Source organism: Ictalurus punctatus, chromosome 25 (assembly GCF_001660625.3).
Source record: "Ictalurus punctatus breed USDA103 chromosome 25, Coco_2.0, whole genome shotgun sequence".
Classification (NCBI taxonomy): domain Eukaryota; kingdom Metazoa; phylum Chordata; class Actinopteri; order Siluriformes; family Ictaluridae; genus Ictalurus; species Ictalurus punctatus.
The window spans coordinates 5163198-5183864 of record NC_030440.2 but is presented as its reverse complement, the minus strand read 5'-3'; the positions used below and the strand labels follow the sequence as shown (position 1 = coordinate 5183864).

Genomic DNA, 20667 nt, shown 5'->3' with positions numbered 1-20667 from the left:
AAGCCTGGAAATGTTGCAGACTAACCAAGAAGAAGACGCCCATGAACAGCCACTTATGAAGGCACAACTGACCTGGTTTTGGCAAACACAGTCCTTTATGTATGGAGACTTTTGGGACACCATGTAGAATGTTTAGGCTGGCAAGGGAATTGTAATTTTAGCGTTACATGTTCTCCTAGTGTCTGTTTTGGGTTTCTTTTGGTTCTCTAGTTTTCGTCCCTCCTCCCAAAAACATGCTGGTAAGTGGATTGGCTATTGTAGCCAATAGTAGGTGCAAATGTGTATACATGGTGTCCTGCAATGGACTGGCATCTCATTAAGTTGTATTCCTACCTCACTTCCAGTGTTTCCAGGATACACTCCAGATCCACCACAATCCTGACTGAGAAAAAGCAGTTACTGAACATGAATGAATAATTACAACTGTACTTTTGTCTAATTGCAATATGTTTTTAATGTTTGCATTAAGAATGCATGTTTTCATATCTCCACTGTAGTGAATCACATATAGTTTTAGGATATTTTTATGTTTTCTCATGACATGATTTTAGCTACCCTACATAATGCATAAAACATTTGTATCCAAATATGTTATATGCTATAGGTATTGTTTTGATTTCTCTGCACTATTAACCTGCTGAATTGCACTACCTGTTACCATGTATCATGACAGACTTCAACAAGGTGTAACATGCACTGATAATCTAGCACTGTCTAGCAAAGAACACCTATAACAACTCCTGACTAACAGTCAGCTCAAGGTCAGTAAATATGTTTGCTGGTGGTTTTCATGACTTTCTTAACCCTGTGCAAGTGCCTTCTTTAATTATCTTGTCTAGACAAACTTTTTCGCTCAGACCCCTTGAGGCACCCTTTTATCTAGTGGCCCTAGACACAGTTCTACTGCAACTGTCTGGCTTGGCACATCTGGCTGATGAAATTATAATTACACTAGAATTTTACTACACTTCATGTCGACTCAAGTCATTGTTAATACAAATCCAAAGTGCTTCTGTTAGTGTTTTCGGTTTGTAAACCAACTGCTTTTTTTTTGGAGCTACCTCAGGTTTATAAATAGCTCAAATAAAGCTTTTTGCTGAGCATACGATTCAGCATTATTAAATGCCTCCCAAAAACATTGCCGGAATTTGTACTGATACAAAGTAAACAGTGTTTGTGTGTGTGCACAAATCACAACATACAGCGTGTGAAGCAAGATAACAGATTACAACACACGTAGACATTAGAGACACCATTGTTAGTAAATTATACACAATCACCTGAAAAGGTGGTGGTGTAACTGCTACTACTGCTTTCATAGCTGAACAGTGTAAGTAGAGTAGTGTGAAGTGTATAATAATCATTCTTTAAAAACAAAGAAAGATATACCTATATAATCTACAGTCAGGAGCTGAGCACTTGAGATTTGTTCCACCATGACACGTGTTGGTTGACAGGCGTGAGTGGTTTTTGTTTGCGTTTTCTTTCTAATTGGAGATTATTTCAAGGCCTTGTTTAGAATTCTTTGAAGTGTAGTTGGATATGGAAAGGAGTAATATATATTATATACACATACATACATACATACATACATACATACATACACACACACAGGCAAGAAAAAGTATGTTATATATTTCATGGTTTTCTGAATAAATGTGTCATAAAATGTGATCTGGTCATCTAAGTCAAGGGTATTGACAAATATGATGTGCCTAAAATAGTAACACAAAATAAATTCCAATCCCTCATGTCTTTATTGAGCACACTCATTCAACATTCAAAATGGCAGTGGAAAAAGTAAGTGAACCCTTAGAATTAATAAATGGGTGACCCCCCGCAGCAATAACCTCAACCAATTACTTCCTGTAGCTGTGGACAAGACCTGCACATCGTTCAGGAGGAATTTTAGCCCATTCTTCCTGGCAGAACTGCTTTAGCTCTGTCATATTCTTTGTACATCTCATGTGTATGGGTCTCTTCAAGTCATTCCATAGCATCTCTATTGGGTTGAGGTCTGGGCTCTGACTTGGCCACTCCAAAAGGCAGATTTTGTTTTTCTGAAGCCATTCTGTTGTGGACTTGCTCCGGTGTTTTGAGTCATTGTCCTGTTGAATCACCCAACGTCTACACTGATTCAGCTGACATACAGATATTCTCATATTATCCTGAAGAATTGTCTGATATACTTGGGAATTCGTCTTTCCCTCAGTGCTTGCAAGCTGGCCAGGCCCTGATGCAGCAAAGCAGGCCCAAATCATGATATTTCCTCCACCATACTTTACAGTTGGGATGATGCTTTCATGATAATATGCTGTGCCCTTTCTATACCAGATGTAGTGCTGTGTGGTTTCCCCCCCAAATAGTTCAATCTTAGTTTAATTAGTCCACAAAACATTTTGCCAATACCACTGTGGAGTGTCAATGTGCTGTTTTGCAAACTTCAGGTGTGCAGCAATGTCCTTTTTAGTAAGCAGTGGCTTCCTTCATGGTGTCCTGCCATAGATACCCTGCTTGTTCAATGTTTTACATATTGTAGACTCATGAACAGAGAGGTTAGCCAGTTCCAACAATGCCTTCAAATCTTTGGCGGTCATTCAGCGTTGTTTCTTTACCTCATTGATGAGTCTTCGATGTGCTCTTGGTGTCATTTTGACTAGACTCCCAATTCTTGATAGAGTAGCAACAGTCTCAAAGTGTGTCCATTTGTAAAACGTTTGCCTAACTGTAGACTGGTGAATTTCTAAAGTCTGTGAAATCAGTTTGTGTCCCTTGCCAACTTTATGTAAGTCAACAATTCTTGATCATAACCCCTCTGAAACCCCTTTTTGGCAAGGCTTGGCTCACATAAACTTCTTGTGCAGAACAAACTCCAAACGTTTGAGGGGTTTTTATCAGTCAAAGTAGCTGTAGTCCACACCTCCAAACTCATTTTCTTAACGAGACTCCAGGTGTGCAAAAAAAAAGAAGCTTTTTTGAGGTCATTAACTAAGGGTTCACATACTTTTTCCACAAGCACTATGAGTTTTTTTTTGTTGTTGTTCTCAATAAAGACATAAAAGATCAGATTTTTTTTGTGTTTTATTTTAGACACATCATATTTGTCAATATCATTGACTTAGATGAACATTAGATCACATTTTATGACAAATTTATGCAGAAAACCATGAAATTCCAAAATATACTTTTCACATACTTTTTCTTGCCACTGTAAATATAAATATATATATATATATATATATATATATATATATATATATATATAATCATAAAAAAAACATATTACATTGATAAATTTGACCATATTCCAATCATTAATCATTAGATTATTAGGTAAAACACGCTTTCCCTTAAATTCGAAACAGGCCCAAAAAGAAGCCAACAAACTCGCATCTGCTTAGCCACCCGCCTATTTAGCGGCTTCGGGCGCAGTGCGCATGCGCGGGACGGTCTTGCCCTTGTGAGGAAGTGTAGCACGAGAGCTCGGTAACGCGACCACATGTTGTTGAAAAGATAACTTCAAAAGTTGAGAGAAATTCTTCTGCGAACAAAGTTTCATGGAACAATCTGGTACGTAAACCTTCAGAATAATGCTTTGAATTTATTATAAGTTCGTTTTAAATGTATGGTTGGAGTTATTCGCGATGATCTCGATGACAATGTGTACATGCTCGTGTTGCTAGCGTTTAGCTTTGTGGCTAATGAACTAGGCCTCAAATCAAACCGGCGCTGTTAGCTTTGCTAGCTGGCACCGCGCTCTGTTGCGTAGCTTGCTGGTTTTACGTGAACAACTATAAATAATGCTTAGGCTTTGATTAGGTTTGGCTTATAGTCTATTTACTTAATTTGTCAAAATTTAGGGCACAAAATCCGCAAAGGGTTCAGGGGTAACTTGCTAAGTGTATCTAGTTAGGCTAGCTGTTGGGTAAATACTAACCAGCTTTTTCCACTATAAAACTGCCGTAATGGCGTTCACAGCATGGGCAAATATTTACATAACTGGACAATTAGATAAGCAGAGTGCAACAGTTTCCCCCGAAATTGATCTTTAGTGAAGATTAGTTAAGAGAGCTGGCTTGGACGGCTAACGTGCTAGCTCGTGTTTGGTATTTTAGCATAAACCCTGGCGCAGGAACGGATTCGTTTCCGTTTGCCTTCAGGACCTTTTATGCATAGCACCTAAATACCGTTCTAAATATTAAAAACGTGGCATCTGGTATCGAAAAATATACAGCAGTCACAATTGATCATCGGTTTTCTGGAAGAACTCTGGATCGTCTTCCTCCGTCGGCTTTTGTAAGCCGTGTGTGTCTTTGTGTATATATGCAATTACATTACTTTGCTGCGTCCCAGTACTCCTAATCAAGAAGAAAGTATTCTTCACTTTTTACGTGTACAGTACGTGTGATGCAAAAAATCAGCAGAGTACGCGCGTACTGTATTTGTTTAAAGCTGCCGGTATATAATTCGTTTTTTACGCGTACGCTAGCGTGTGCGCACAGTAGTACGCATAGCCTTTCAAAGTATACTGCATTTGACATGTAGCAGGCAATTTCTTGCCACCCATATACAAATCCTTATACTCTTTAAGGCTATAATTATACAAATGCAGATACTTTCTAACCTGCATTCGTTTCTGTCTCTTCTGTTTTTTTTCTTCATCTCCCTTGAGAGTCAACGGCCCTGGCTCACTGTCCTCACCTTGAGGAACAAATGGTCCAAAATAATTGAATGCGTCTGTGTGACCTGAAAAATCAGGCGGCATGTGTACAGTACTTGTACTATGCTGATGAAATTTGCGGCATGCTTATCGTATGCTGTTCCTAGCATATGCGTAGAAAGTGAAGCATACTTTCTGCTTGAGTCTACTTCCCCCATGTAATCTTAGGACTGCCCAGTCAACTATTATTCATGTGCTGTGTCCCAGTTCTCCTACTTGTACTATGTACTCCTTGTGAAGAAAAAAACCTACATACGTTTAAGTGTGTAATGAGAGTATGTATGTACTGGGACATACTAACAAGGAGAACATTTGTATAATTATACTTTATATAATTTCTACTATATAATTGAAGTTTACCATTCTCTTGATTTTTATTTTGCTTTGTTTATATTTGGTGCTGAACCTTTTTACGTTCTTACACTTAAATACTGAAGACGCATCACCGAGGTTGCGCTCGTCTGCCATGTCCGCAGGTTGGATTAGGTGACTCAAATGGTCTCATAACTATTACTCCCTCATGCAAAGAGTTGTGGGTAATATTAGCTGAAAGTGTCCAAGGAGCCAAGCTTCAAAAATCTACTGGAAATAGTGGACCATCTGGGTGCTTCTGGGATACTCGCTTCAACATAATACGATTTGGGATACACTAATTCTAATCTCGGAAACTATTTAGGATGGATAATAGATGGTGTGTGTAAAGATGGCACATGCCCACAATCTCATGTCCTCATGGGGTGAATGGGTTAACTTTTTTTTTCTTCTTTTTTTCCCCATTCACTGATGTTGGCCGGTACAAACTTCTAACCTCATGAGTCAAGTCAGTTATGATCAGATCATCACAAAATCTTAAAATTCTCTGTGATGGAATAATTTTTTTAAAAATGTGCTATATGCACCAATTTACTGCAGGGACTTTGTCTACAACAGTACTATAATGTGGACTGTGGGGTGGGAAACAATATACAAAAACTAGCCTTTACATTTCTGCATGTACAACACACTGCTCTTTCAGTAAGGAGACCCATACTTGATCAGGAACAGTGAATTTAAATCACCATTTGATATCAGATGTTAGATTACAGCGTTCTGATTTTATTTTGTGTAATTCTTTAGATCTGCAACACTCAGAAGAGGCTATGACTGGGATGGTTGGTGCAAATGCCTCTGACAACGGGGATGCAACTCCTATGGAAGATGCAGGAGATGGCTTCGTTCCTGACCTTCCTAACTTGGCTCCTGATGCTCAGTGGACAATGGACCAAGTACCTGACACTTTTGCTGCTCTTGCAAATCAACAGAACCCAGAAGAAGGCCTGCTGGAGCAGTACTCGGTAGATGGTCATTCACAGTCTGCAGTGGAGCAAAAATCTGGCCTTTCTGAACAGCACGATACATCAACCTATGTTGATGGCAATCAGCCCGGAACAAATGGACAGGCTGCAGAGGGTCATCTCAAAGAGTCAGAGTTGAGCTCAGAAAAGCAGGCTGAAACAGGCAGCTCGGACAGCCCAGCTAATATGGAGCTTGAGGATGGGTCCAAAGAGGGAAGTGAAGTGGGAGATGCATCAGTGTCAAAACTTTCGCTCCCCTCTGACTTCGAGAGGCTCTATAAGGTGGTTGAGGATGATCCTGAGGACTTTAATGGCTGGGTCTACCTCCTGCAATATGTTGAACAAGAGGTAAGTGCTACATAAATCAATGAACAGATTAAACAAAGAGCACATCGGGTTCGTTGTAGATTAAGACATTTAATTGTTTTTTTTTTTTTTTTCTTCTTCTTTTCTTTTCCCCCCAGAATCACCTACTCACTTCGAGAAAGGCGTTTGATGCCTTTTTTCTACGCTATCCTTATTGCTACGGATACTGGAAGAAATATGCAGACATAGAAAAAAAGCATGGTTGCATACAGGAGGCGGATGAGGTAAGGCATCTCTTTGTCGTAAATGCATCCAAGCTGTAGTTTGCACACTTGATTTTTATCCAATGCCATTACATTAAAATTGTATGTTTGACTTGGTGTTAACTCTTTCTTGTCCCGCCAGGTGTATCGCAGAGGTCTGCAAGCCATCCCACTCAGTGTTGATCTTTGGCTTCATTATATAACTTTCTTAAAGGAGAACCAAGACACTAGTGATGGAGAGGCTGAGAATCGCATGCGAGCGTAAGTATATTGTCCAGAAGTCCAAATAACATGGATTGTATTTTGATCGCTTGTGTTCTAGGTCCTAAATGTCTTGTTTTTCTTTTTTCCCTCCCCCCCAGTGCCTATGAGCATGCAGTTCTTGCTGCAGGTACAGACTTTCGGTCAGACCGTCTGTGGGAAGCTTATATTGGCTGGGAGACTGAGCAGAACAAGTTAGCCAATGTTACAGCAGTTTATGACCGTGTCCTGGGAATTCCTACTCAGCTGTACTCCCAGCACTTCCAGAGGTTTGTGTTATAAATGTGTAAAATATGTCCATGTTCTGTTATCTGAGTAAACATGGTAGATAACACTGCAGATATGATTGAAATAAGCTTTATATTCATGGTAATGTCTAAAGATTATGGAGTCAGGGTTTTTTTTTTTTATATATATATATATATATATATATATATATATATATATATATATATATATATATATATATATATATTATTTATTTATTTATTTATCTATTTATTTATTTATTTATTTATGGAATGTTCACCAGGGAATACAAAACGTCATTCCACAGTTAATGGTATACATTATATTGTTTCCAGGTTCAAGGATCATGTGCAAAACAATAATCCTAAGCACTTCCTGTCTGAAGAGGAGTTTGTTCAGCTGAGATTGGAACTTGCAGCTGCCAATAAGCCCAGTGGAGAGGGAGAAGGAGAGGAGGAAACCCCCAGCGAGGAGCTACCACCAGGCACAGAAGACCTTCCTGACCCAGCAAAGGTAAGAGCCCAAGCTGGAATTTTTGTGGGTTTTAAAACATGCCAGGGATAGGGAGGGTCCTACCTGATCCTGGAGAGAAGCAAAACTGTACAGGTTTGAAGAGGTGTCTTTCCGTTAGCAGCCAATGAATACCTGAGGATCCAAGTTGGCATCCAATCAGGGAGTCGATCTAAAAGTGGGACGGGACCGTGACGGAATGACACCGTCCCTCAGCCCTCCCTCGGCTTGGGCCGCAGCTGATGTGCAGGGTGTGCATACCGTGCTTATCCCAGCGCAAGATGCTGCTAATTTCTCTCGAGCTCATGGTGATGTAAAACCTTGGTAGCTGAATATGCAGTTTGCACGTCACTCGATAAGTTGAGCATGCTGTAATGCGATGGCACATAATTGTCCATTTCTCCTCTAGAGAGTCACAGAGATCGAGAACATGCGACATAAGGTGATCGAGACGCGTCAAGAGATATTTAACCACAATGAACATGAAGTCAGCAAGCGTTGGGCCTTTGAAGAAGGGGTAAGTGTTTGTTTTATTTGAACTTTTCTCTAGTCATTTACTTACTAAAAATTTAAAGTTTTTAATTTACACAGTGTTCTGAATCAACACTATAAAATGTATTTTATTTTTTTTAACCCTTCCACTAGATCAAGCGTCCATATTTCCATGTGAAAGCCTTGGAGAAGACTCAGCTTAGCAACTGGAGGGAGTACCTGGACTTTGAGCTGGAGAATGGGACACCGGAGCGTGTAGTGGTTCTGTTTGAGCGCTGCCTGATCGCCTGTGCCCTGTACGAGGAGTTTTGGATAAAGGTAAATAGAGCTCCGTTTGGCAGAGACTTTCGTTCCTCCTGTCCCCCCAATCAACGTTTTCACTTCCTCAGTAAAACTTCCTGCACTCTTTGCGTGTAACGTTGATATTTGACTGTATCTGTTGTATTAGGGGATGGCCAGCTTGCCACACAAGATTTGACTCCAGCATATGCCAACTTCGTTGCATCTCTCCGTCTCCCACTACCTTACAGAAACTTATCTTATTGGTTCCATGAAGGTGCTGATGGGTTTAAAACAGAAATTCTCAAAACGATCTTGTCAATGGAAATTCACCGGTGCAGGAATCAGAAATGAAAACTTAATTTCTGTGTTCTTTCCCATTTCTACCTTTTCACCCCCCCCCCCCCCCCCCTCTCTTTCTCTCTCTTTCTTTCTCTTTTCCACCCCCTTCTCATCTTTCCTTCTTTACTTCTGAAGTATGCCAAGTACCTGGAGAGCTACAGCACAGAGGGAGTGAGGCACATCTTCAAGAAAGCATGCACCGTCCACCTGCCGAAGAAGCCTACCATCCATGTTCTCTGGGCAGCCTTTGAGGAACAGCAAGGTGAATTTCACTGTACTCTTAGTGTACGGTATTGTCCACATTTGACTGTGTGGAACAGCAAACAGATCAAGCCTCCCAGGCCAGTGTGAAGTCACACACCTACTGTTGATCATATCAGTTCGTCTGGATCTGAGCAAGAGAAATTGAATGGGGATGTGCTGTTTTGTTTTATGAGGGGGTTGGGGATTTTGCATTTTTGTCAACACATTCAAAAATAGAATACATTTCTCACCATGTTGGCCATCATAAAATAAATAAAATCTATATTTAAAATGTATAAATGAAATATAATAATCCTATTTGAGCATACTATTATAGAATTCCTATTTCCTCGCATGTTAAAACTGTAAAGAGCTGATGCGTGGCTCTAAAGTCAATCAGTAGACATTTTTCTTTTACTGTGGTTAATTATTTGCAACATAATATTGATTGGACTACAGACATGGCTAGGGCTGCAACTAGCAATTTTCACAGTCGATTAGTTGGACAGTAATTTTTTCGATTAATCGGATGGGGGCAAACTTGCCCCATTTATTTAAAATAAAATCCACAAACTGAGTGTTACGAATATAAACCTAAGACACCTAGAACCCAATACACACGGACACACACCATATTAATTTAGAACTGTAGTTTAATTCAGGGTTGTTGTTTTTTTTTTGCATCCATAAAAAGCAATACATAAATGTGTGTAATATAATTATACTTATACTGATCTCTATATCACGATCTCTCCAAAGTGAGTACACCCCTCACATTTTGTAAATATTTGATTATCTTTTCATGTGACAACACTGAAGAAATGACACTTTGCTACAATGTAAAGTAGTGAGTGTACAGCTTGTATAACAGTGTAAATGTGCTGTCCCCTCAAAATAACTTCACACAAAGGCGTTAATGTCTAAACAGCTGGCAACAAAATTGAGTACATTGCTAAGTGAAAATGTCCAAATTGGGCCCAAAGTGTCAATATTTTGTGTGGCCACCATTATTTCCCAGCACTGCCTTAACCCTCTTGTGCATGGAGTTCACCAGAGCTTCACAAGTTGCCACTGGAGTCCTCTTCCTCTCCTCCATGATGACATCACGGAGCTGGTGGATGTTGGAGACCTTGTGCTCCTCCACCTTCCGTTTTAGGATGCCCCACAGATGCTCAGTAGGTCACACTCCCTCATACTGGTCACTGGAAGTTCAACATGGCACCTCATGGCAAAGAACTCCTCTGAGGATCTGAAAAAAAGAATTGTTGCTCTACATAAAGATGGCCTAGGCTATAAGAAGCTTGCCAAGACCCTACAGCTACAGCATGGTGGCCAAGACCATACAGCAGTTTAACAGGACAGGTTCCACTCAGAACAGGCCTCGCCATGGTCGACCAAAGAAGTTGAGTGCACGTGCTCAGCGTCATATCCAGAGGTTGTCTTTGGGAAATAGACGTACGAGTGCTGCTAGCATTGCTGCAGAGGTTGAGGGGGTGGGGGGTCAGCCTGTCAATGCTCAGACCATATGCCGCACACTGCATCAAATTGGTCTGCATGGCTGTCGTCCCAGAAGGAAGCCTCTTCTAAAAATGATGCACAAGAAAGCCCGCAAACAGTTTGCTGACGACAAGCAGACTAAGGACATGGATTACTGGAACCATGTCCCGTGGTCCGATGAGACCAAGATAAACTTATTTGGTTCAGATGGTGTCAAGCGTGTGTGGCGGCAACCGGGTGAGGAGTACAAAGACAAGTGTTTCTTCCCTACAGTCAAGCACAGTGGTGGGAGTGTCATGGTCTGGGGAGCTATAGTTCATTGAGGGAACCATGAATGCCAACATGTACTGAAGCAGACATTTTCACTTAGGGGTGTACTCACTTTTGTTGCCAGCGGTTTAGACATTAATGGCTGTGTTGAATTATTTTGAGGGGACAGCACATTTACACTGTTACACAAGCTGTACACTCACTACTTTACATTGTAGCAAAGTGTCATTTCTTCAGTGTTGTCAGATTAAAAGATATATTTGCAAAAATTCAAGGGGTGTTTTATATTTTTATATATAAGTATTTATGCATTACTTTTTATGGATGCACAAACGGCACTGAATTCTACAGTCCTAGCAATTACCAAGTTCAATTCCATTTTATTGTTGGTGTGACATTTAATTTGACTCTCTGAATTATGCTTTTTTTTTTTTTTTTTTTTAATCCATCAATGTGACACTTGAACTTGTCTACCACTCAAGTTTTTGCAAATTATCATTTCATTTGTAAATAATAAATTATCAAATTTGTAAATAATGAACCATCAATGAATGATCGTCAGCACAGCTAACGTGGTATTTGTGAATGCGCGCAAAGAACCAAATTGATTAATTTTGAAACATCTCCTTTGAATATATTTTGATAAATTTAACAAAGTATAATTTAAACACTTTTAAAACATTCCTATGGACCCCCTGCTATTACACCACTGACCACTAGGGAAACTGTGAAACACTGCAATACAAAGTGCATAGTATAAGTGCGTCATAGTACGTCATTTGGGACACAACTTTTAGTATTTACTCTCTGGAGTGTTTTCAGAGCAGAAGTAACGTAATGAGTAAATGTACCGTGTGCAGACCAACTAATCGATACTCCTAATGTTACTCTTGTAACAGTTTGTATAAATAGGGTTGCTGTGGATCCTTTGTGTTAAAACATATTAAAGTAGACACTTTGAAATCTAATTTAATAAACTGTCTTAAAGTTGCTTTTAGCTGTTAGATATTAAATACTGAACGTTACAATCAAGGCTGGTTTAAACAAATCATTTTTGGACACCGTGACATCACTGAGAATTAAAGTTTCTTCTATTTGCAGGTTACTGTGTTTCTAATGCAAATTCAATGGGAAATACACACTTGTTTTGCAGTCAGATGCAAAATGTATCATTCCCCCCTGTAACTTAATTTTTTTTTTAGAAATTTTATTTCAGACTTAACAATCTGAAACTCACCCAAATGACTTAACAACTCTTCCTCTACATTAGAGAAATGTGTGTGTATGTATATATGTGTGTGTGTATATGTATGTGTATGTATATGTATGTGTATGTGTATATATATATATATATATATATATATATATATATATATATATATATAACACCACATGCATATTTGATTGCTGAGGTAAAGAAAGACAAATCAAATACAAGTCATGTTTTCATGGTATAAAAGTATTCAGATGCTAATCCCCTCCCCTGTTCTCACCTTGGCCACTCTCACTTATTTTAGTTTGTACTGACATGCAGTAAATGTGCAGCACAACACCTTTCTCTATCCAGTACATTCTTATGTTCATCAACATGGTCTTTGTCCTATAAGCTCCATATTTGATCACCTGCTCTATATAACCCTTTAATTGGGATCTGCAGGATTGTAGTCCTGAGGTACACCTCTATGCTAGAATACTGATCTATAAGTATTGGAGATTTAAGGTACAATTTTGTTTCTCCAGGGAACATTGATGAGGCTCGAGGCATCCTGAAGAGTCTGGAGGAGGCGGTTCCTGGTTTGGCCATGGTGAGACTACGTCGTGTGAGCCTTGAACGTCGTCATGGGAACTTGGATGAAGCGGAAGCTCTTCTAGAGGACGCCATCAAGAATGCAAAAAACACAAGTGAATCGACCTTCTTCTCTGTGAAGCTGGCAAGGCAGTTCCTCAAAGTACAGCGGAATGTTGGGAAGGCTAAAAATGTATTGCTAGAGGCTGTTGAGAAGGATGAGGTAAACTGGCTTTTCACAAGACTTTAACAAGAGACTAACAATGATTATGGATTTGATGATTCTTTTAACTAGTATTTAGTTTGTGTGTGGGTTTTTTTTTTCTTTTTTTTTTTTTTTCTTTTTTTTTTTTTTAAAAGCAGCACTTTGCTGCAGGAAAACAGTTGAATGTGTTTTGTAACTTGATGGACTCACTATATCTCTGATCCAACCCCTTTCCCCCTTACCAGACCAGTCCCAAGCTCTACCTGAACCTGCTGGAGCTGGAATACAGTGGAGACGTGCAGCAGAATGAGGCAGAGATCTTGGCATGCTTCGACCGGGCGCTCAGCAGCACCATGCCGTTAGAGGCGCGTGTAACATTCTCACAGCAAAAATTATCGTTTCTTGAGGACTTTGGAAGCGATATAAATGTGTGAGTTTAGTATTTATTTTAAAAACTTTTACCAGTTGTAATCATATCTCCTTTCAACTTCTCCTAAACTGTAGCTCCAGAGTCATGAAAGTATGACAGCATTATTTATTGTCCTGCCTATATTTACTTATTACAACATTCACTTCACATGACTTTAGAACTAGAACGAAATCTGCTTTTCTTTCTCACTCAGGCTTGTAGCTGCTTATGAACAACATCAAAAACTTGTGAAGGAGCAGGACTCCACGAAGAGGAAAGCAGAAAATGGGTAAGTTACTACTAAGAAACTTATGTATTGGCAGTGCATCGATTAATTTTTATTGCCACTAACATTTCTTTAGCATTTGATATCCAAGTGTTCCATTTTGAGTTTAAAATGGTAATTAGCTCTCAGAATTCTTTACAAAAATCACTAACACTTCTAAACTTTTTTTTTTGGGTGGTTGTTGTTACAAAGGTCACAAGAGCCAGATTCAAAGAGACAGCGCGTGGATGATGGCTCGGCAGCATCTGGCCAAATGATGCCAGACATGCAAGCTAATCATGGAGGATACAACTATAATAACTGGTATCAGGTGTGTTTTCATACGTACCATATAATGGCCTGATCATCTTTGCTAGGAATTTGGGTTCAATGTACAGCATATAAGGATTTATTTACTGTCTATTAATTTATTGTCATGTTATTAAACTTTGCTAAATTTTGCTTTTGAGAGATGCAGTGCTCTGTTCTGTTTGTAACCTGTTTTTGTCCGTCCCCCCAAATAGCAATACAACTCCTGGGGAAGTCAGAACACTTGGGGCCAGTACGGTCAGTATGGCCAGTATAATCAGTACTACCCACCACCCCCGACATGAATGGTGTCCAGTCTGATGGAGTGATGCTGAAATCCCTTTTACCAGTTCTTATTGCTACTCTTGACATTCTCTTTTGACATGTTTCTTTGTGTTCTGAGCATGTGTGTTGGAATTGAAGTCTTTTTTCTTTTCTTTTTTTTTTTCCCCTTTCTTTCTGTAAAAAGGTGCGGATGTTTTAATTTTAGCTTGATTTAGTATGGTCTCTCTGGAAATGTAATTGTTTTGGAAGAAATAAATTTTTACGGTAGGACGTAGAAAACTCTGAAATCCCGTTTCTGCCCTCCTAAATGGGTCATCACTGTTTTCAGAGCCAAATGTGAAATGAAGGCTGTTTATTTTGAATTAATTTCATAATAAAGAGATAGTGGAGACATTTGTCTTGATTTTCTGTGCAAGATGCCATTAACTACTAATGATCTTTGTGTTGAACATCTTGGAGTGAGTTACATTATGGGTAAGTGATTAGTGATCCCTACATTACTTGAACAACGGATGGCCCTTTTTCCCCTTATGCTTATTGATGTTTTCCCCTCTGTGTAGTGAATGCAATAATGTTGATCTAATGCTTTTTACAGAATTCCTCTAGGAAACAAGTGAGCTACCACAAGACTGTTGAATGCTTAATGGCTTTTTGCAGAATATAAAACTCCTCAAATAAATGCACAACAAAAAGAAAAATAAAAGCATAACGGGTATAAAACTGAACACCTGAAATAAACCTGTCTGCGATCTAAATATTTAAGATTTTACAGATGCATACAATTGTGTATAAGGAAATGTAATGTGTTGGGACAGATTTCTAGCTTCTATTTTGTCTAAGCTTTCTTGAAAGTAAGAAACAGTCTGTGCAGAATTTGCAGATTGATTTGTTTGTTGCTGCCATGCCTTTTTTTTTTTTTTTTTTTTTTTTTTTTTTTTTTTTTTTTTTTTTTTTTTGTAATTTGGAGCTTTTGTGGAAAACTACTTGAATTGGCAAAATTGCATTTTGTGGTAATGTTTGTTGGTAAATGAGCCGTTTTAGTTATACTCATGTTTGACACAATTGAATTGTAAAGGGCTTTGGCTGAATGCACGATTAACATAATGTGTCTTGGCCAAAAGGTAAGTAACTATTTATAATTTATTTCTTGTAATCTCAGTACCCCTGACGTCACAGTGTAACTGGCTTTTAAACATTATTGTCTCAATTTACCTGACATCTAAATATGCCTGAAGTCACCGTACTTCCAATGTAGTCTATATACTGAGGGGTGCACAAAACATATGTACTGAGCAAGAAAAGAAACGTCCTCTCACATTAAACCGCTTTTATTTCCAGCAAATTTAACGTGTAAATATTTGTATTAACATAACATTCCATAACTGAGACATAAACTGAACAAGTTTCACAGACATTAGATGAACAGAAATGGAATAACGAGTGCCTGAACAAAGGGGAGTTCAATAGTAAAAGTAACAGTGAGTATATGGTGGCCTCCAGCTGCTTTAAGTACTACAGTGCAGCTCATCCTCATGGACTGCACCAGATTTGTCAGTTCTTGCTGTGAGCTGTTATTCCACTTTTCCATCAAGGCATTTGTAGGTTCTCGATCAAGTCTGGGGGAACACTTGTAATTTTACACTGCAAGGACTATCAGTTGTCCTTCCTGTCTCACTGCTGCACTGTCTTAGGCGTCTTATGTTACAGACATTGTAGTTTTTTGCAGTGGCCACATCAGGCCAATGGAATGTTCCTGCAGGTGAGCAGGAACCCTAGGCATCTTTCTTCTGGTGTATTTCAGATTCACTTTAGTGTCCTAAGTTATTGTGACTGTGACCTTAATTGCCTACTGCCTGTAAACAGTGTCATAAGGACTGTTCCACAGGCGCATGTGCAAGAATTGTTTATGGTTCATTGAACAATGGTAAATGTACATGCTCTACTAGCTCTCTCTCTCTCTCTCTCTCTCGCGCGCGCGCGCACACACACACTGCGAGCCGTCGGAGCAACCTGGGGTTCAGTGTCTGGTGGGCAGGGAATGAAACTGCCAACTCTACGATTAGTGGGTGGACAACCTGCTCTACTACCTGAGCCACAGCCACCCTGATCAAGCATGAAAACATTGTTTAAACCCTTTCCAATAAAGATCTGTAAAGCTTATTTGGATTTTTTTTTTTTTAAATTATGTCTCCTGAATAAAGGATGTTACTACTTTTGCTGAGTTTCCAAGAAGAAAGGATGAAAGTGTTCCAATGTTTCAAATAATTCACACAAAATACAAATACAAATCAAATGAACACTTTAAAACAGGAAAATCAGAATAACTTACATGTTTATATTTATTATTGTATTACACGTGATCCTCAACGGTGTACAAGATTTACAATTTTGTAAGGAAATTTCTGACTCGACCTTTTAGATTTCTGATATTTATTAAAATAAGCTATTACAGTCACACAACCAACTGTAAAGTGTTTGACTAGGTGTCAGTTATGACGCACACCTTTTAGATTTTTGATATTTAATCCTACAATGCATGAACCAAAAAAAAACCTTCACGAATGCATGAAGGGGGTCAAAATGACCCGTACGGGATTGAGTGGTTTTCTTCAAAAAATAGGTGTCCTGTTATATATATGCGTATATTCATACATACATACGTACATGTATGTATGTATGTATGTATGTATGTATATATATATATATATGTATATATATATATATATATATATATATATTTTTTTTATCAATGTCGTATGTAACTTTAGAGACGGTCCCTTAATTTCCGCATATCCGCGAATATAAATGTATAACGTCAAACCAACTTTATTCCAGTGTGAAACTGAACTGATTTCAAAGTCCTTAGCAGTGACGTCACGCCTTCCCAGAATTCTTAGCCGTGCACATGCGCACATCAGACAACGCGCTGGTCCTTTTCTCGCTCCGTGTGGACCGATTAGCACCGTGCGATGTAAGGCCCGTTTCTCTTTTTACGTATTTATTTTGGTTTTCATTCTTAATGTCGATTAAATAGCATTTGTGTGCATATATAAAGCTCGGAATATGCGCTGTACACGTTTTCAGGGTAATGTGCAGTGTATAGGGAGTGTAATTTTGTACATTCTTGAGCGCGTGCCTCATGCCTGAGTGGAACAGTGTTCAAATAGCTAAAGCTAGCAGAGAGCACGGCCTGTCTAACGCACAGCACGAGACTCGTTTCACGACACGCCCTTATTTCCTGCTTTATATGAGCTGTTTATTTGAATCCAAAGTATGAAAGATTAAAATAATTACTAGTTAACTCGGAATGTGGTGAATAGTTGTAGGTAGCTAGCTCACATTAGCGTAAAAATGGGGCAGGAAGTTAACCGCACAGGAGGCAAGCAGCTGGAGAACTTTAATCATAACCTGTTGTCATCTGTTAGTTATTTTTACTCTAGTCTTTCGATGGTTCTGGTTAATTTCTGAATCATTACGTGCTTTGGATTTGATCTTAGTTAAGACCGAACCCAAAGGCTACAAGATAAACTGAACAAGTCATTAATGACGTAGCACAAACAAAATGGCTGCCGCCAGACAAGCGCGTGTGTAGCCTCTGAATACTTGTACACCATGAAAACATGACTCGTATTTGATTTCTTTCTTTACCTCAGCAATCATCATGCAGCTCTTTGTGCGTGCACAGAACCTGCACACCCTTGAGGTGACGGGAAACGAGACTGTCCAGGATGTCAAGGTGAGAAGTGCACTGATCCTGTTTATTTTCTAACACAATATCTGTGTCCATGTTTCAGCCAATGAAGGCTCATAGTAACAGGGTTAGCTCCTTACAAGCTTCTGATGCAAATGCAAACTTATAAAATGTCATGACCATGGTGGTGATGTGCGTTAAGTAGTGAATAAAACATGACAATGTCTGCTGTTAAAAGAAAACTATCACCGAAGGAGCTGACACGAAGAGGATCTACTCCTACCACCCTGAAAGTTGACTTTTTTATAGCATCATAACCCAAAGTGTTTGTCCTCTTGTATTATAGTTTGCCATTGATTACAGTTTTAAATTTAACAAGGGAAGTCACTTGAGGTAAAGGTTTTAGGTCTGTGGAGAAAAACATTTCTTCTTCAAAAGATCAGGTAATGACTTGTGTCATTTATTGTTCATTTTCTTGTTGGGTCACTTTTCATGAAACCCAAGGAGCTAATCATCTTATTTTGACAGCTTCAAGTTTAAAAATGATATTATGTTTTGTTCAACATAAATCAGTGATACCCCACTCATGATTTAAAAAAAGCAAGCTTTTGTGTCTTGAATAATATGGTTGCTAACAAGTGGATAAATGGGACTAGAGAAGTCGTGATATTAAACGTCACATCGAACAGGAAAACTCCTACTACAGCGTTGTTGTGTTTATACTCGCGCTCTTGCAAACTATTCCAATTTGTAGATTTATAGTATTTTCCAATTGAAGTGTTTAAAATTAAAGATTGGAAAAGCGGCGTGACATTGAAGTCATGCGACCTTGATGTAGTTTGTTTATAGCCTTTAGCTTTTCTACTTCTGGCGTTTTGTATTTTGGCTTCAAAATTCACAAGTCATGTTCATTTGTGAAGATTATCTTTATGAACAAAACGTGTTAGAATTATTTTTTTGAGAGTTTTGTTGGTCACAGAGCTTATTTTCTGCTTTAATCCAAACACCAAATGGGAAAATCCTTTTGGGTTTTTGTTGAGGGAACCAGGGTGATGCTAACTTCTGGGTTAGCCTACAAAACTGTATCATCCCTGCAGTGCACTATAAAAGCAATGAGTTTATAGAGGGTTGCGTTTTGTTACGTACCCATATGTCGTGTCACGTGAACACTTGATCCAACTCACAACATGCTGTCTGAGTGGTCGAAGAGGCACTAAATTAGAGAAGAGATGCTGGTATACACAAAGTTACATGATAAGCATTCATTTTTAATTTCTTGTCTCAGGAAGGGTTTAAAATCTGGGGGAGGGTCACTGATACACAAGCTAGGAGACTGAATATTGCAAGTAGCAGTAGCCAATGTGAGGTGACTAAAATGATCAGGTGACGACTGAGCTTGGTGAAAAATGATAGGTAATTTGGTCTGTAATTTTCTTAGGAGGATGGAGAAAAACAATGACACGGCTGATCCGGATGGTGCTAAAGTCACAGAGCATCTGTAAAAATTAGCACACTTAACCTCAAGGACCCCATGGACATTTAATCCTGTCTAGTTAGCGGTATTGTAATGATGTATAGAAAGTTTTAACACCTTCTGACCAATCAGATTAGATAATTCAACAGAGCTGTGGTAAAAGATCATTTTAAGTCCTCTGTTAATGTATTGCCAGTAAACTTGACATGTTCATGACATCAGATACATCACTACTGAACAGGAAAATGTGTAATCTGCCCATATCTGCAATTGTGGTGTGCTTATACAGACAATGCTGACTAAATGTGGTGCTTGTGTGTGTCCCAGGCCCATGTCCAGACTCTAGAGGGTCTTTGTGTGGAGGACCAGGTACTTCTCCTGTCTGGGACCCCTCTTGAAGATGCTGCTACCCTTATGAGCTGTGGAATTTCAGAGCACTGCACTCTGGAGGTTGTTGGCAGGCTTCTGGGAGGTAAGTACATGAATTTTAGAAAGTGCTGTGTTGATGTACAACTTTAAACTCTTTCCAGCCATAAGAACTGTTTAAGGAACAGTTATTGCAGTTTGATTGTCTAAGTTACTGCAGATTACTGGAGCCACATGTAATAGTCACTTCAGAACCAGTTTATAAAGCAGGTTGAGATTGCTGTGGCTCCTGATTAGTTGGAATGAAAACCTGTGGCCATGTTTACAGAGATGATTAGTGAGCTTTGTAATAAAGTAGTATCAAATGTTTCATTGCGTTTAAGAGCAATGAGTTTTTGCTTAAACAGGTTTTATATTGATCTTCTAATCTTTCTAGGTAAGGTCCACGGTTCTCTGGCTCGTGCTGGAAAAGTACGAGGACAGACACCCAAGGTGAGTCCAAAGGGCCTTTTTAAAAATGATTTTATTTTACTTTTGTCTAAATTGCCCACAATAAAATGGGTGTGTGGTGGTGATTGGGACTGGTCCATGTCTTGTCTAATCACAAGTTTTAAAGTCAGTACACTGCACTAGACTTTTCTAAGAACTCGCTGTGATTTGATGTACTCTGGTGTCTTTTTTTTTTTTTTTTTCTTCTGGATTCAGTCTTTTTTTAATTCAGGAAAAAGGATTGTCATGTGCCTTTTCCTTTGAATACTAATGAAGTTAGGTGTTCATTAGTTTGATTTTCTCTACCAATTATATCCAAATATTATGGTCAGGCTTGTGTAAGTTGAGTCATTTGAAATGCAAATCAAAAAATCCTTCGTAAGGAGGAGTGACATGACTGAGTGAAAAGGAAGCAACAGAGGTAGTATCTGCTCTGTCCTGCTGCTTTCAGGTGGACAAGCAGGAAAAGAAGAAAAAGAAGACTGGCCGCGCCAAGCGCCGCATCCAGTACAACCGTCGCTTTGTGAATGTGGTGCCCACCTTTGGAAAGAAGAAGGGTCCTAATGCCAACTCTTAAATAGTTTTCTGTGACATGTATTCATAATAAAGTTGCAGGTTATGT

General features: G+C 39.0%; 2 protein-coding genes across 2 annotated transcripts; both read left to right on the top strand.

Moving 5' to 3' along the window:
• Nucleotides 1–3413: 3413 nt before the first annotated feature.
• On the top strand, nucleotides 3414–14416 carry prpf39 (PRP39 pre-mRNA processing factor 39 homolog (yeast)). Its single transcript, XM_017455920.2, has 14 exons — nucleotides 3414–3570; nucleotides 5837–6402; nucleotides 6519–6644; nucleotides 6766–6884; nucleotides 6986–7153; nucleotides 7469–7646; nucleotides 8053–8160; nucleotides 8289–8453; nucleotides 8892–9018; nucleotides 12507–12775; nucleotides 13003–13187; nucleotides 13381–13455; nucleotides 13645–13762; nucleotides 13956–14416. Exons 1-14 carry the CDS (start codon nucleotides 3558–3560, stop codon nucleotides 14043–14045), a joined length of 2307 nt encoding a protein of 768 aa, XP_017311409.1. The 5' UTR covers nucleotides 3414–3557; the 3' UTR covers nucleotides 14046–14416.
• A 2560-nt stretch (nucleotides 14417–16976) lies between these two features.
• On the top strand, nucleotides 16977–20667 carry faua (FAU ubiquitin like and ribosomal protein S30 fusion a). The gene is given in 5 exon segments (NM_001200162.1): nucleotides 16977–16996; nucleotides 17679–17761; nucleotides 19518–19662; nucleotides 19993–20048; nucleotides 20497–20667. Coding segments are annotated over 4 exon segments (402 nt in total). The 5' UTR covers nucleotides 16977–16996; nucleotides 17679–17686; the 3' UTR covers nucleotides 20623–20667.